We start from the raw sequence: 17,552 nt of genomic DNA on the forward strand, positions 1-17,552 counted from the left end.
GGGCGGAACACAACTTTAAGATTGAATGCTCAGATGTATAAAAGTTTTTGACTTCCCATTTTCTCTTGTTACATCCAGCATACCCTTTAATTTTTTTCTTTTTTGTTCACTAAATAAGGATGGGGGGGGGAACCAAATGTAGCTCCATTGTACAGTGGAGACTTAAAACTTAAATTCTTTTCTACATTTTAACTGATTTGTTTTATTTTTTGAACGAGAAAAATAACCATTATAAGTTGGCTCTTGGTATTATAACACGCTAGCTCTCAGGCCCAGTCTAGCCTGAATCAGTCTAACAAGATGAATTCATAGAATCCCCGCAGTCATAAACTAGCTATATTTTAGATTAACCTAATGGACAAATAGTCTCATTGAGATCAACTAGTCCTTCTCCATCAGGCTCTGTATGCTGGTTCCTCCGTCTGAATAGGGCCTAGGAAAAACGTCTCCATTCCCTTTCCCCCATCTTTTCCGACCGCAGTCTAGACTAGCGCGACCTCGATCGCTGGTGGTTCCCGGCGGAGCAGATCCGCGTCTGGTCCCCAACTCTACCCGCCGAGATCCGCTGGAGGTCGCTCGCTCGCTCCCTCCCTCCCTCTCCGACGAATCCACTGCTGAACGCCGGCTCCCCGTGGAGAAGCTAGGGCTCTTTCACACGCCAGAGACCGAGCGGGCAAGTCGTCGAAGGAGCGGCCTGCCCAGCCACTCCTTTTCACCGCTTGGGGCGGCTTTGCCTGCGCTCAGTAGCAACAAGTCTCTGAGTGGGGAAGCTCCGCCCCGCCAGGAACCCGGGAGCCCCCGAGGTGGCGAGAGCAGCAGCCGGCGACGGAGCGAGGCAGCCGGCGACTCCCGAGGGCGCGCGCTTCTTGCTTTTGCGGGGCTGGCGAAGCGCTGCGGCTCCGGCTCCGCACCGGGGGCCGCTTCGGGACTGTCCCGGTGGAAGGAATGACAGGTAACGTCGTCGGTGCGGGGGAAATGTGGCTCCGCTTTCCCATAGAACCGGGAATCGTGCTGGGGGGGGGGCGGCGGTGACGAAGGAGGGGTTCGCTGGGATGAAGGAAGGCTCCTGCTTTTTCTTTTGAACCGATGGACGATTTATCCTGATTCCGCCTTGCTACCTTCTGCCCCCTCCCTTTCTTCGGTAAAAGTTGCTTTGCTTCGAATAACACTGATCCAGCAGGTGCAGTTCTGGCTATTTAGCGCTTCTAAAAAAAGGCTCACCTGGCGTCTTGGGGGGGAGGTCTTCCCACAATTGGACGAGGGGCTTAGCTGCCTGCTTTGACTTCGTGCGGTCTTAAGAGTGGGTACCATATTGAACGTGGCAACCCGGGGCAAAGGGAACAAAGCTCTTTTATCAAGTTTAGACCAACCGTATTTTTGTAGGCTAGCGGGATTTGCATTTGCAAACAGGTTTTCTGTGTGGCCTGAAAAAATATTACTTTTCCATTTTGGGCACAATGAAAAGTTTTGTGCAAGTTCAAGTCTTAAATGCATTTCTATGAATTTCTACAAGAGGCAGATCTCATAAAGTTATCCATCTCAAGCAGAGGTGGTATTGTTATTATTTAAACCACACGGGGTAACAATGTTTACTTTTCTGTATTTCCCAGTAAGGAGTTCTGTGTGACTCAGAGGCTTGTGTTACAGCAGCCATTTTCTACCTTTAGCACAAGAGCAGCTCCTTAATTGAAATGTAGTAGAATGGGTCTGATTTAGGACTTGTCTGCACTGGTGCCATAAAACATGTTAAACTTGATTTCACAGTGAAATTCATGCCTGTTTCACCTATGCTATCTGCCTTAGGCATACCTGAAAATCAGTTCATGTTTGGAAACCGCTGACAAAAAAAAAAAAAAGAGGACCAAGGTAGGTTTCAATTATTTTTATAGTGCAACCAATTGAAGTACAACAAACTTTTAAGAGGACAAAAGGAAACTATATATTGTAAGCCAATTCTCTATCTCCGTGCTGCATTGTGCCATATTTGTTAGAAAATCAGAACTAATTCCTTTTCCCACATCCTCCTTGATTTCTAACGGAATTTATTTGTGAGGACTTCAGCCCTGTGGGATGCAGTTTTCATTTGTCAACCTGGATTGCGGGGAAAACCAAATGTTTAATTTTGTTAAATACATTTGATAAAGTTTTCTTAACATAATTTACCACCTTTTCTTGTTACCTTGACATACAGTATTAACATAAATGATTTTGCATAGCATGCCAATGTAAAAATACAACAAACAAATGAACAAAATAAAACAGTTCTAAACTGAAGCATTTTTGTCATATCCTCATGGCTGACCTTCAGTGGAAGCTTATAATTCTTCAAATTGCTTTGTTATTTGTTGTAGAGAAAATAAAGACTCCAGTAACATAAAAGAAGTTGTATATTTTATCCCTTGTTGTAGTTAGTTCTCTTATCATGTCTGGTAGGGTGATTGCTACTGCTATTTCTTTGTGTCAGGTGTGAGTAAGTGATCCATTATCTCTGTGCAAAAACATAGAGGTGTTTCAGCTCACCAGAAGAAGGCTTACTACAACCCCATTCACTGCTATGGGCTTGCACCTTGCTGATTAGCATCTGCTTTGTTTCACCTATGTATTATGTGTAGTTGCATCATTTACTTGCCTTGATGAAGAAGCACAGAAAAATCAGGAAGCCTCATATGGCATTTAGATTTGCTCTTCTACTCCAGTTTGAAGAATACAGGCATTTTCATTTCCACATGTTTAAGAATTAAGCAATCCATGTAGTAATTCAGTAGAGCTGGAGATTGCTGATGCAGCTCTGTGTGAGTGACCAAGTGGTCTTGTTTTTTCCCAGTGAAAAGTTGCTCCAGAGTTTTTTCATAGTGAGGTCCAGCAAATAGCTCTCTTGAAGAAGTGTTGACTCCTTTTTCTTTACATCTGCTGAAATTAATGGTATGTGAGTGAATAAGTGTCCTTCTACACTTAATTGGAAGGGAAGAAATTGTATCATTAGTTGGACTTTTGCACTCATGGTGGAGATATGAGTTACGGTACGTTTTGTGCTGTGCATGTCTAAAGAAGTAGGGAATGCAAAACATGTTCATTTCTTCAGCTTATATGCAAGCTATATTAATAAAATAAGAATAGAATAGAATAGAATAGAATTTTTATTGGCCAAGTGTGATTGGACACACAAGGAATTTGTCTTGGCGTATATGCTCTCAGTGTAGATAAAAGAAAAGATACGTTCATCAAGGTATGGCTTTGTTTTAATGGCTTTGTTTTAAAAATACCTAGAAGAGGGGCAGCAGTGAACCTTTATTAGCAAGTCTATGTGCTTGTTGAGGAAAACAAAACTTTCTTTTCTTGTCTCTGCTATAAACTGATTTCAGGAAGGTTTACAACAACTAAATGCAATAAAGTAAGTTTTAACCAAATAAACATCAAATAAAAAATTCATGCATATAGTTGAACACTTGGGAGGACCTGTAGACAGACTGGGATTTGGCATTCATTGAGATATTTTGTAACCCAAATAAAAATAACTGAACCAGATTGTCCTTGGATGGAACAAAGCAAGTGATAGAATAAGGTTGCATGCTTTTTAAAGGAATTGGCTGCATTAAACTATTGCATAAAGTCTATAGCTTTAGAGCTTCATTACTTAAATGCTATGTAAATTCTCTCGGCATCTGTTCACTCAGCCTTGCCATTTTGAGGGTAAGATGATGTTACAGTATATTAATGTGTAAATGGGAATTACTGCCACTGTACTTGGCAGTGAAGGTGATGGAGGAAAAGATCAAACAAAATTTCCTCAGTAAAAAGATCTTTTAAATGCATAACTCGCTCACCAAGTCTTTCCCTTTTCTCCCAAAGTGGACCAAGAGTACTTTTCTTTGTTGGCTTGTAAATGCTATTTAAATTTGAGTCCTGTTTGTTCGATAAAACTTCAGTTTCTATATGGATTAGTGAAAGTTTTGGAAGTAAAAATATTTCCCTCAAACACTTAATTTTAGAAGGCAGAAACTGGAATAATTCGAGATGTTTTATGTAATCTTCTGTTGTAATTATGATAAAATGTGGCTATAGGATTCCTGAAAATTAAATGAGGCTATAGGATTCACTGAAGAGTCTACTTAAATGGTGGGTTGCTCCTGGTTTGGTCCGGTTCTTGCGAACTAGTTGTAACGACAGCAGGAGGCTCCGCCACCTGGCCGGACGTCATTGCAGGCAATCTGCGCATGCCCAGAAGCGCGTGCGCGCACTCCTATTGCAAACCGGTAGCGGAGGTAAGTAGAATCCACTACTGATCTGTTTGCATGAAGTGAGGCCTAGTTTGCTGACCCTGAGAAGCATAATTTAAACCTAGAAAAAATGTGAAAAAAATAAAGATAAAATTGGAAATGGAAATAAATATAGTGGTAGGAAATAGGGATAGTGTCACAAAGTAACCAGTGAGAGTTTTTATTTAATTTATATTCTACCTTTTAAATGAATAACTCAAGATTTACTTTCTACTCTTTCGTCTTCGCATTTTCGCCACAATAACCCTGTGCGAATTGCTAAGATAGTTACACAAAGTGGCTGTAACTATTATAGAAGAGGTTGGAGGATTATGTTCCAATCTAACTAAAAGCAATCATCTGTGTGATGAAAAATGATCCAGAAATATGGAAAAATATTAGAAAAAAGATAGAAATTATAATAATGGTATCATGCTATAAGTGAATAAGTTTATTTGTGTACATATCTATGCATATGCAGTGATATATACAATATTATATATGGGTTAGGTTACACTCTTCCTAAAAGAATGTCTTAGGGTTTGGAAAAATTATAGAATTGAATAATGAAAATAATGATTAAAGTTGATAAAGCTGGACTTTAGTGAGGAAAACATGACTTGGGGAGAAGAGGGATATATTTAATAAAAGTATATTTCTCTGTTCCTTTCACATCATAAAAGTTTCACAAAGAGTTTCCCCTCCCTCTCAAAATCCTAGAATTTCTTTTGGAAAAAAAAATAAGTTCGTTGTATTAGAACAAAAGGTACTGTTTCAACCCATGTATTGCTAATTTTTGGTATTTACCACCACAGGATGTGATAGCCAGTACAGCCAAGACTAGATAGAAAAAGTTTTTAAAATTCTAAATTGGTTTTTCTTTTATTTCTTTGTTATATTTATTTCCTAAATCTTATGTAAGGACTCAGATGGCATGCCTAGTAGATTTTTCTACATTTCTCCCCCAAACAGCTGTGTAAGGGCAGAATTAGATCGCTCTGAAATCACTCAGCATCTGTGGCTGATTGTGGATTGGGCCTAGTTTTCCCCAGTCTTGCTTTGACTGCTATTTCATATTACTGTTTCAATAGTGAGATGAGTGGCATATAAATTTCATTAAAAAAGAAACATGTTGACAATTTTGGACATAATAGCTGTGGAGGTAAGGGTTGGATTTAGACTGCCATTCCACATGGAGATTTAATTCCTCCATCTCTGAGCAGCAGCCATAAATTAATTATATTTCAGAGAATAGTCCTCTATATGTTTGCTTTGTTAGAAACATTTTGATACTCACAGTTATGCTGTGCATTTCCAGTACATTTAGTGAAATAATAGAAACTCTTTAGTATTAGAATATATAGAGAAAAAAGGCATACCTATAGAATGTCTATAATCTATTCTACGATGTTAACATAATTGTAAAGATATAAAGCAACAAAACATTAATCTATATTAAAATATTGATATTTGTGGATACTTGTGATGAGTAACAAAGCAACGCATCCATAAAATGCTGAATACCAAGGTAAAGAAGGATACATCCAGCACATGCCTAAAATGAAATAAGATTGACTCACGTTTTGTCATTTTGGGAGGATGTCCATAATAGAAAAGGCCTTCTTCTTGAAGGAAAACAAATTCCTAGCTTAAGGCATCTTTTAGCTAAAGCTGAAGTTCAGTTTAAAGTGTACATTTATGTGCAAATGCAAATATATATAGAGAGAGCATGCTATGCATATGTGCATAGGAATCTTGCTCTTCTAGAATTAGCATTTGGCCAGCAATTTGAAATAGCACATAGATCAGTCATTCTTCCTCATGGTAGCATGCTGTAGAGTTGAGCAGTGCCAAAATTGAATTAAATGAATAAGTAAATAAATGTTTTGAGAGAACAATTTATCTCTAAATGTGTGTTAAATCTGTAAATATATATATGCAAATAATGTGTGCTTGGAATCATACAACCTGGCAGGTCAAAGCCAAATTAATGTAAATGGAAGTGAGACTAAGGTAGAAGACCCAATGTGGTGTAGTGGTTAAATGTTGGATGAAAAGTTGGGAGGCCCAAGTTCTGCTCTGCCGTCAGCTGTGAAAACTTTCTAGGGCCATGATAACGAACCTATGGCATGCATGCCGGAAGTGGCACGTGGAGCCATGTCACCTGGCACATGTGGCATCACCTGTTCCTCTTCCGGATTTCTGGCATGCATGCGCCTGCACTGTTCAGCTGGCCTTTGTGTGTGCGGCAGTGCTGTAAACCAGAAGAGCTGGTCTTCCATTTTCCGGTGTGAGCATGTGCGCTGGCCAGCTGATCGGCACGTGCGCATGCGTGGCAATAGCCAGAAGACTACCTGGCATGCATGCTGGAAACCAGAAATACCTTATCCAGCATGTGTAAAGTGCTCCTTTTTGGTACTCGGTGCTGAAAAGGTTCGCCATCACTGCTTTAGGGGATTTTCTCTAAGCCCAACTTATCCACAGACTTGCGGAGAAAATAGAAGGTAGAGCTGTATATGCTTCCATCAGCTCCTAGATGAAAGGTGGGATATAAATGAACAAACCTTCAAAAGTGCCTTAACTTCATCAGCTTTGCAGCTGCCTAAAACTTCTAGGGAGGTCCAACTCTCCATCCTGTGACTGGCAGAATGTTGGTTGGTATCAACGGAAAGACATCCTTTCTGAGACAAAATTACTGTTGGAGTGATCTCCCTTCTGTGATAATGCTGGTTCCCTCCCATATTGATATATTTTAGACAGTTTAAAAATACATCTTTCTATGTTGGTCTTCCCATCAGTACAATATATCTATATTATTTTTAGAAGATTATTTTTTTTACTCTATTCCTTTTTTTCCTGGATTTTTAATCACATCGTTTGATTATAAGCAACTTAAAGTTTTTTAAAATAAAAAGTGCTACATAAATACTTTTAATAAAATAAAACAATCAATAAATATGATTCGTGAACATTAATTGGCTGGCCACTATAGTTTTTTGCTAGTTCTTTGAGCACTAGTGTTCTCCTTGCAGCAGCTGAAATGTCAAGATGGCATTCAGGGACACCCCACCAAGCATGCCTTGTAGAAGTACAGTAGAGATATAACTATTGCCTACAGTATATAGAACTGCAGCCAAAACGTACAACTTCTGTTGAAAGCCAATAAAAATGATGACTGGAACTCGTAGTTTATGTACTACTATAGGACCGGGTGAGATTTTAAAATTAATACGTATGTCCCAACCACAAAGAGGTAGTCTTCCAGCTTCTTAATCAACTTTTACTGTAATGCTGCTTCAAAAAAAATAAGTTGCAGAAGGGTAGGACAAAATGTTTGTCTGCAAAGGAGATTGGGTCAAGGTTAGGCTGTAATCTTTGTATGCAAATAAGTTGATATGTTCTCCATCTTTAGCCCTCATAATTAGTGGTTGAGAGATATTGGAGCTTTAAATGTAGGTGATAAGAGAAGTTAATCTTTCACTGCCGTATCAAGACAGGTCAACTTAGAATCTTCGTATTGTTGTGTACAAACTAGAGAAATAAATATGGTTTACTTTGCTTCTTCCCTTATCTGTATCTGTAATTTTGACATGCTCATACTTCATTTGACCATGATTAGAATTATGGAGTTGGTAAACTACCATTTGTTGTTCCTGAACTCCTTTACATCTGGATTTGCAAGTTTGTGGGCATCGTGCTTCTGTGTGTGGTGTTTGGTTCTGAGATTTTCATTCGTTCAATATTTTTCAGTCATGTTTTAGGTGCTGTTTATGATATGCAAGTGGATTAGGTTGGAATAAGTTTATGATTCAGATTCAAATTTAATTTATTGAGGAAGAGGAAATGAATTAAACATTAGGCTAAAGGATAAAATTGGTCTTATGCTTTAGGCTGGAGTATAGGTTCGGAAAAGACTGAAGAGACCTACATTTGTCAGCACTACGTCTGTTTAGGCAAGTTGCTTCGTATTAGCTACTTAACAGAGGTGTCAAACAGGAAGTAGATAAGAGCCAGTTTAACTGGGTTAGAGGAACTTCTTTTGAAAATTTAGCAAAATCATTTTGAAGAGTCCCTGTCTTTGGGTTAAGCTGTCTGCTTGACAAGTCAATAGGAAAGTATGATTGTTCCACATAATGTAAAAAAAAATGATGCAAAATATGCAAATGTACATGACATGTATCTGAGCTTGGGATATGTATGAAACTGAAGAGTATATTAGGAATTTTGAAAGCATGTTCGGGATTTTCTCACAGAAGAATTGCCATGACCAGTCCAAGAAGGCAAGTTGGTGAATTTGCTTGCCCACCCTGCTCAGTTCTCCTTACCTTTCTAACTTATTTTAATATTTTTTTAATATTTTTAAATATTTAATATTTTTTCACATTGAAAAGTAGGCATAGTTACAAACAAAGCACTGGATTATCTTGCCTCCACTTTTCATTTTTGTAATGCTCAGAGGCATGCTTGCAAAAAAAAATTTTTCTGGTCATATCACATGAAAAACCAACACATGAAATCAAACCTACTGTAAAAAGCAGGCTGTGACATAGAATGTATTCTTCTAATTTAAAAGGTGAAAGATCCCATAGAAGTAGATCTTTAGCCTTAACTGAACATTCTTTTGTGTCCTATTTGTCACAAGCAATTGTTTTATTTATTCATGCTACTTATTCAGTTATGCATATTGAATTCTGTCAATACACAGATTTTAGATTTTTCCCTGACTACATGGATTCTTTAATACTGTATATTGAATACATTGAGCTGTTTGTGTTGTGTGGTACTAAATATTTGTTTTTCCATCTTTGGATTTACAAAGCAGTTGGCAGGTGCTCGATGCTGCTGTGTGTTCAAACAATAGCAGCATGAATCTTTCTGATAGAGAAAAGAAAAAAAAAGTTAATTTGTTTGCCAGCATTATTTTATGTTATGTTCTCTGCTTAATCTGATTCATTTTAAAGGCATGCAAGCTAAAACAATTGTTAACAAAACCCCTTTTTCTATTAAAACAATTTACCATGTTTACACAATGCCTTTGTTTTTCACTTTCAGGCAAGCAGAGATAATTCAGTGAAGGCTTTTGCTGTGGGGAATTTTTTTTTATATGCAGGTTCTAATGTACAATAAAGAGGTTTGCATCACAATGAACATAATCCAGTGCCCCCGCCTTTCTCCAGGAAGAAAAAAAAATCTTGAGTTTTGCTTTATCTTTGAGACAATTCACCATTTTAAGATTCTTCCTTCTGTTCATATTCACCATCTACTCAAATTGGGCTAACATTACTGCTTATGATATTAACAAGATCTTGTACAAGAGCAGGAAGTCAAAGAGGATCAATTGTGTGTCCTGTTGCACGTCCGTTTCAGGAAATGCCATTAACATGGGATTCTACCAGGGCTTATTGAAAGGAAATAATGAGCGTTTTCTAAAACAATGGCTGTGGCTACCCTTCTGCATGGAAGACTGAGGATGTTTCCTAGGGTGTTTGATGCTTGAGACATTGCTCAGCATAATACCTCTTAGGGGTGATATAAGGATAGCTGACACATATCTTTTCACTCCAGGATGTGTTTAGAATATGTTTGGGCAGACAAGCATCTAATCATGTTGACGAGTTTCTAGTGGTGTTGAATGAGTTATGGATTAAACGTATCTGCTTTGGTTAGGGATTATTACTTTGTGGTTGAGCACTAGCAGCATATTCCTAATGCGGAGACCTTACAAAGTGCTCAGGTAGACTGGAAAAAACAGTCTACTTCACATTTGGAAAACCACTGCAGCCATTGAAAAATCACAGTTAAATGACTTCGGTACTTCTGAATTCAAATTCCCAGCATCTTACACAATCAACCATGTTTTGGAACCATGAATGTTGGGAACTGTAGTTCAGAAACCTCTGGAATGTCTAATTATTGTACAGAATTTGTTGTAAACAGTTCAAAGAAGCAGACCGAAATACTATAAAGAAGATTTTGGGGGATAATAAGATCCATTGGAATCTAGTATGCTGAGGATCATTTTGTAGTTATTGGAGGTGTTCTGAGATAACCTCTTGCCTTCATATTTTCTGCAATCTGATACAATTCCCTTTTGACAAGAAGAATTGCTATTTAAACCTGAATGCCAAGAGCAAGCAGACTTAAAAATTATTTTACTTTTATGGACTTTTGCTGGAGCCTTTCACCAAATATAAACAAAAAGCATCATAAGGGTAGAGGCATATCTTGAGCAAAGTGTTTTAATAAAGCAGAAACTAGAAAGTGATATTATAGCAGTCTTTCCAAGCTGGCACTCCCTGGATTGAGACTAGACCTTCTAGAATTTAAGGGCAGCTAGACAGTAATTTGAACTTTTTTGTACTTAGATGTTTGATATATAAGTAGTACTTGCTTTCTTCCTAGGGCTTAATGTTTATAATCTGTTTCTGTAGGATACAGATTGCAGATAATTATTATAGGCAGCTGGCATTGCCATTTTCATAGCTGAGATTAAACTACGGAGAAGAGAAACTAACATCTGAATCTGATCTGATTTAAGAATAATTATGGACCAAAGGGATTAAGTATCCTTTAATCAACTTTTTCTACTTCTTTCTTTTATCTTGTATCTTAAAAATGATGAGTAAGTATATAGTGAAGCCAATATTTTTTTCTGAATGTAGACCAAGGAAAAAATTGCATACTTTCTTGTCTGACATGTTGGGTAGAAAGAGCATCTGTTTGTGGAGAATAAACTAGATAATCTCACATTGATCTACTGTCAGATCAAAATCTTTATAGTAAAATAAATTATTTAGAAAGAGGAAAAGTACATGGATAGAAGAGAATCTTTGTAGGTAATTAAGGTAACATTTGAAATAGATTTGGTAGTAATAATACCTTTTATATGGAGAAAAGTAGATCCGGAGGAAAAATGTTTAAGTAATTCCTGACTCATCGTACACTGCATGTTACAAATTACAGACTGTGCCAAATAGAAGTGTAATGAGTTTGCAAAATATTCATCTTGAATAAAAAAATTAACAAGAATGACTTCCTTATTGATATTTCCAGTACGATTTTTGTTGTGTTGAGGATATTTTGCAATTCATTACATTCTAATAGGTTTTGGAGATGTTCATTGTGGATTTGTTGAAAGAAGGACATTACAAAACCTTTAACTGTTTATTTATATAGCTTTAATAAACTAATTACCCGGTTACTCGGTAAAGTAAATTCACACAGTTGGAAAATAAACTTCTTGCTCTTCGGTTTTATACTCTAGATTCCTTTCTGTCTCCAAAATCTATTTCATAATTTTAAAAGCACAAAAATAATGGCCATCAGAACCCACTCCACCTGTATTACTAAATTTCAGTATCTAATCAATGGACAGCAAAAAAAAAGGCTTTACATAGTTGGATAAAGCAACAACCGCAATATCCAATTGTGGAAAATGGTTAGGTTCCTCTACCCTCCAAATCCAGACTCTCTTTATATGAATGAATCAGTTGTTTTGCAAAATCCTGCCCACATCAATTCTTCATCTATTAAACTTGACTAACCCTGCTTTACCGAATGCTTTTAAAAGGAGAACAAAGTCAGCATCTGTGTACTTTATCTCTCTCTGTTCAATGCCTGACTCCTACATATGCATCAGCTTCTCTTGGGCAGACAAAAAGTGATAAGAATAAGGAAAAAGATTGCTGCCCAGGTTGTCCTAATGGAAGAAAATACATCTTTGTTTCCTATAAAACTTAATTGACTTAATTTCCATGTAAACCCAATTTCATTTAGGATCCATCTGTCCAGTAACCAATTCTATGTGTCAGGGTTCCAAGTAATAGACCCATAGCAAGCAAAACTCCGAGACAGGTAGCTTCCTCAAAGAATAGCTTTTTTGGATATATCATACTGGTACCGATTCTGAAGGTTCCCGCAGTTTTCACCTAATTAAAGGTAAAGATTTTTCACTTTCTCAAAACAATCAGTCACATGGTCCAATCATGGCTCTGTCTGGTTGCTTGGTGACATCACTCCTCCTTCCTATGACCAGGTGTGAAAATGTCCTTGGTTCTCAAGAGAAAGTATTTTATTTTGGCTACAAAGTCCCAACTATCTCAAATCCCCCCTCCCTATCCTTCAGTTCCAGTGTGGCAACACTGAAACTCCCAGATGGCTTCGGTCAGGTCAGCTTCAGGCTTGACACTATGCCTATTCTTTCTTTTAGTAGCTTCCTATGTGATAGAAATTGCATGTGAGTAACTTCTTCAACATGCTCAATCATGTAGAAAAGCAATTCCTGTTAAATAGAACTTGCTGCCAGAGTACAGCTATACAATGAATTCAAAGCCAGTACCTTTCCTAATGAAAAAGGAAGCTAACTTTTCTAAAGTGGTAGCTTCACTCAGACTTTTCAAAACATGTTAAGGTTATTCTTAGGAAATGAATTCTGGATAGGCTTCTTGTTCAAAATGACTGCTAAGGAGACACAGCCAGGCATATATATTGGAATACTACTTGTCCCCCCTGCCTCCATTAAGCCTCTTGCCCCCTAGAATGCTTGGGCTTACAGGAATTCTTGGAAATAAAAATGATCCTTGCATTTTGCAATTTGTCAAATCTTCATTCTTTAAAAATTAAGATCCCTTTATTATTTTTTTAAATATAAAAGGGCAGATGGGCACAGTTTGATTGCTCTTAAGAAGGGTACTATGGAGATAACTAAGACTAAAAGTCTGAAAAACATCCATCTTCCTTTGGAATGTTAACTATGAAACTTTTTTTTATTTTTTTTTTATTTTGTCACAATAATATACACAAGCATTAACATAAAATATCTACATATCATATAAGCAGTGGTGGGATTCAGCCAGTTTGCACCGCTTCGGGAGAACCGGTTGTTAACTTTCTGAGCAGTTTGGTAGACTGGTTGTTGGAAGAAATCATTAGGGCAGAGAACTGGTTGTTAAATTATTTAAATCCCACCACTGCATATAAGCATATATATGAACAAAAGTATGCAATAACTATATTAATTTGATATAATGAAAGGAAACAATAGGACAGGAATGGTAGGCACTTTGTGCTCTTATGCACGCCCCTTATAGTCCTTTTAGGAATGGGGTGAGGTCAATAGTAGACAGTTTTTGGTTAAAGCTTTTGGGATTTTGAGAAGAGACCACAGAGTCAGGTAGTGTGTCCAAGTGTTAATAACTCTGTTGCAGAAGTCATATTTTCTGCAATCAAGATTGAAGCGGTTAACATTAAGTTTAAATCTATTGTTTGCTCTTGTATTGTTGTGATTGAAGCTGAAGTAGTCTTCAACAGGAAGAACATTGCAATAGATGATTCTATGAGTTAAGCACAGGTCTTGTCGGAGTCGGCGGAGTTCTAAGTTTTCTAAACCCAGGATTTTAAGTCTAGTGGTATAAGGTATTTTGTTTTTTTCAGAGGAGCGGAGAACTCTTCCTGTGCTTATGATCTTATTTCAACTTTCTTTTGCTTTACAGACCTGCAAAGATCATAAATGTGAAGATATTGGTTGTAAAGTTACTTTTTCATCACTGTTGTAACTGTGAATAGTTGCTAAATGAGGCAATTGCTAAACAAAGGACTACCAATAACGAATTTACTGTTGCATAAACTGTCTTGAATCACAGTTGCTATGTCAGAGGCTTATAGTCCTGCAGATGGAAAAAGAAAACCTGGGAGAAAATTATCTCTAGCTAGTTATATTGTTAATGAGTTTGGCTGAATTATTGAAGGTTTGAAAATGAGAGGAGGCTATGTTTACATTTAAGAAAGTTAGAACACAATATTAATTATTTTGTAAGAGTTCTCAATAAGCTATTTCCTAGTGAAATCAATATTTTTAAGGAACATGTGAGGAGAGGCAGAGTATCCTATGGAATCCAAACTGCTTTGCTTTGGTTTTCTCTGGATATTAGCATTTCAGTTGTCACATTTGCATCAGTTTATTATTTTGCTCACGGAGGATTTAGCTTGTCCAATGTATAGTATAGGATGGCATTATGGAAATACACTTTTCAGTTTTTTAAAATGATGACAAATATGGTTAGAAAATTTGAATTCTCTAGGTGATTCTTATTATTTTTCACTAATTAGGAATTATTGTCTTGTTTCTATTACATAAACTGTGGGTTATATAATGTTTCATTTATTTAAGTGGCAAGCATTATTTAGCGAGTCTCCAAATGGAGGGTTTATTAAACATACGGCACCTGGATAACCTTATATTGTGCAAATTCAATTAATTTTAAGTAGTTTTTGTAAAAATAATGGTTGTAAACTTTCCAAACATTGCACCTGTTGTGTTTTCTTTTTTATGGAGGGTTATGAAAAAAGTGACTGCTTTTACAAATGTATGGGACAGAGAATTGCTCGTGGAAATCTTCAGATACCATGGTGATGGTCTTCGTTTCTTTGACTATCCACACAGTATAGTATCAATGCTTTGCAATTAAGTGTGTGATAATTATCTTGGTTTGCTCTGTTTGCAGATGCTGCAATGATGGAATTGAGCTGCACTGAAGCACCTCTTTATGTAAGTTCCACAGCTTTAGACTTATGCCCTTTTCTTTTGTTTTCAATAGAGGCTTATTGAAAGGAAGCATGAATGAAGCAAAATATTATGTCTTGCTTGACAGAATCTGCAAGCTATTGAATGCTGCTCTCTCATTCTAACTGGGCCATGCCTTTTATGTGCACTGTTTCTCCTTGTTCTTGAAGTAATTTTCACATTGCAGTATCCAGATATTTGTACTTAGAGATAATGTAGCCTAGTTTGTACTTAATGATAACTTAAACTATTTTAAACTTAAAATGTATAGGGACAGAAAATGTTTAAGATATAGACATCATTGCAAATACATACCTATTATCTTAATAGCTCCTCTCAAATGTAGATCTTCAAGCCACTACATCATAGTGAAAGGCTATTGATGGATAGTCCATGATGTAATTGGTACCATTACAGCAGAATTATTACCCCCCCCTTACTTCTCCCAGCACAATGAGCAGGAGACACTCAATGCAATTGGATTAATTTATAGCATGATGAATTGAGTAAAGTAACATGCATTACAGAAGGCCCCATATAACCATTAAGTTTGGAATTTAAAATAATGAACTATGCATGGAATGGATGAGAAAAGAGCACTCTTTGGCGTTTGTGATGGTAGATTCTGGAATTAGGACTATCTTTATGACACGTAAATTTATTTGAGAGGGTGCTTTGACAATTTTTTAAATAATATTTCTTACCATAGTGAAAATACGGTTTAGAAAGGTATGTTTCTCCAGAAAAGTAATTTGGTATTTGGTGCATGATATTTTTCTTGCTGTATCTGCCTATTTTCTATTTTTGTATTTGATGTTGAATTAAGCTAATTTTAACAGCTCTGAGCTTTAATGGTCTATGTATCTTGAACGGCAAGATGCAATTTTTATATGAATAAATTAGTACCTGTGGTTCAAATAGGGAAATGCAGGCAAAAGTACCAAGATACCAAATTCTGATAGGAGTCCTCGGACTATGTTGAATGACCACCTACTATCTTCAATCTTCCCAAGCTTGATATAATCAGGGATTATAGTGATATAATCAGAGATTCTTTATCAGATTAAAGAATTTTTAAAGCACCTGCTTTGGAATAGTTGCAATATTTCTGGTGATTAAAAAGCAAATTTAATTTTTTAAAAATGAATGCATGTTTATATTTCTTTGTATTTTATAAAAACATTTCAAAAAACCATAGATTAATTAAGAATTTATTTTTAATCTCTAAAGATTTGTTACTTGTCTGTGTTGAGAGAAGTAAATTAATTGTATAATCATTTTCATTTGACTTGAGTATTTTACTGACTTAATGCACTTAACATGAAGATGTACTCCAGTTGTGTTAGGTTAATGGTATATTGTCTGAAAGTAATAGCAGATTGGGGTAAGGCTAATCAATCAGGCTTGATTAAGGTATCAATTCTAAATGCATTCTACTAGCAAGAATGACTTGCCAAGCATAATGGCTCAATTCATATAGATGTTAAATCAGGGTTGAATCATTTTTGAATCATGATAATATATTGTTCATAATATGAGCAAGCCATAATGGCCAGATGTGTTGAATTACAGTCCTTGCAATCTTTTGCCACTGGCCAGTAGGATGGAGCTGTTGAAAAATAAAATACCCTTTAATGGATGATAAATTAAGAACAAACACATCACAAACACATCACATTAGATAACGGTTGAAACAAGTCATGGGCTTGACTTCTAAATGGTATTTTTTGTGCATGACATATTTTGTTTTTTGTTATGATTTGTATCATATCCTTCAGAAACTACTTGCAGCAGATCCCAATTATCCATGATGGCTTAGATCGTATAAGTAATAGCCCCAAAACATCTAGATGGCAATAGACTGGTAGCAGAAATATGGAGTGGGGAGAGGGATCCGTCTCCACTAGGTAGATTGAAATGTGGAAACTTTGTTTTTATAAAATAATGGAATTAGTGTCTACTGGTAAATGATTGGGGAATTATTTTTCTTAATATAGAGAGAGTATTGTTGTTGCTGCAATAATTTTTTAAATATGTAGCTTGCCATCGCTTAGGTTGCTGACTATATTCTTAAATCAGTTACATTTCTGTTCAAAGTTATATGAATAAGAAAATAAATCCTGTGGTAAGATGGGCAGCCAATAAATTTTACAAATAAATAGAATGTCCAGTAAAAATGATTTAGAACAACATATTCTAATGAAGAGTATCCTTTGAAAATCTTGGATCACAAAATTCATCATTCCTAGTCAGCACAACCAGTGGATGATATCAAATTTTGACGGAACTGTGCTGGGGAAGACTATAACAATATAATCACTTGACAAATAAATGTGGACAACCTGACCTTGTATAAACAGGCATACAGATGGAAATCAGTCACAATTGTGCTCTATTGATGAAACAGCAATGCCAGAAATGCCCCAGTAATTGCCTTCTAATGGAGTATATATAAACCTCTTGGGATTTTTTCCATTAGAGAAACTCCTGCCTTATTAGTATATCTTCATGGGAAACACAATCAAGTTGGTATTTAAATCAGACATAGAAAGTAGTTCTTTTGTCTGTTTTCCTTGAATAGATTACTGACTTGCTGTGTTTGGTTGAAATCTTATACAGTACATTTGGAGTTTGAAGATTTCAATGAATCAAAATTTTTGTGTGAGAAGGAGATGGTGAAAATAATCTACTTGAGTTTCAATCTTTTTACAGCGTGGCACAGAACTCACCAAAGC

General features: G+C 36.5%; 1 protein-coding gene across 5 annotated transcripts in view; it reads left to right on the forward strand.

Moving 5' to 3' along the window:
• Positions 1-640: 640 nt before the first annotated feature.
• The window catches only part of ARHGEF28 (Rho guanine nucleotide exchange factor 28), a 176,263-nt gene continuing 159,351 nt past the window's right edge, over positions 641-17,552 (forward strand). For 3 of the 5 annotated variants that reach the window (XR_009153436.1, XM_058168968.1, XM_058168969.1), the window contains exons 1-2: positions 641-952; positions 14,759-14,802. Coding sequence is in view for 4 of the 5 variants with exons in the window: in XM_058168968.1 (XP_058024951.1) it covers positions 946-952; positions 14,759-14,802 (51 nt within the window). In the remaining variant the exon portion in view is untranslated. The remainder of the gene's footprint in view (positions 953-14,758; positions 14,803-17,552) is intronic. The other 2 variants (XM_058168965.1, XM_058168964.1) reach the window with 1 other exon arrangement.

Source organism: Ahaetulla prasina, chromosome 2 (genome assembly GCF_028640845.1).
Source record: "Ahaetulla prasina isolate Xishuangbanna chromosome 2, ASM2864084v1, whole genome shotgun sequence".
NCBI classification, from domain to species: domain Eukaryota; kingdom Metazoa; phylum Chordata; class Lepidosauria; order Squamata; family Colubridae; genus Ahaetulla; species Ahaetulla prasina.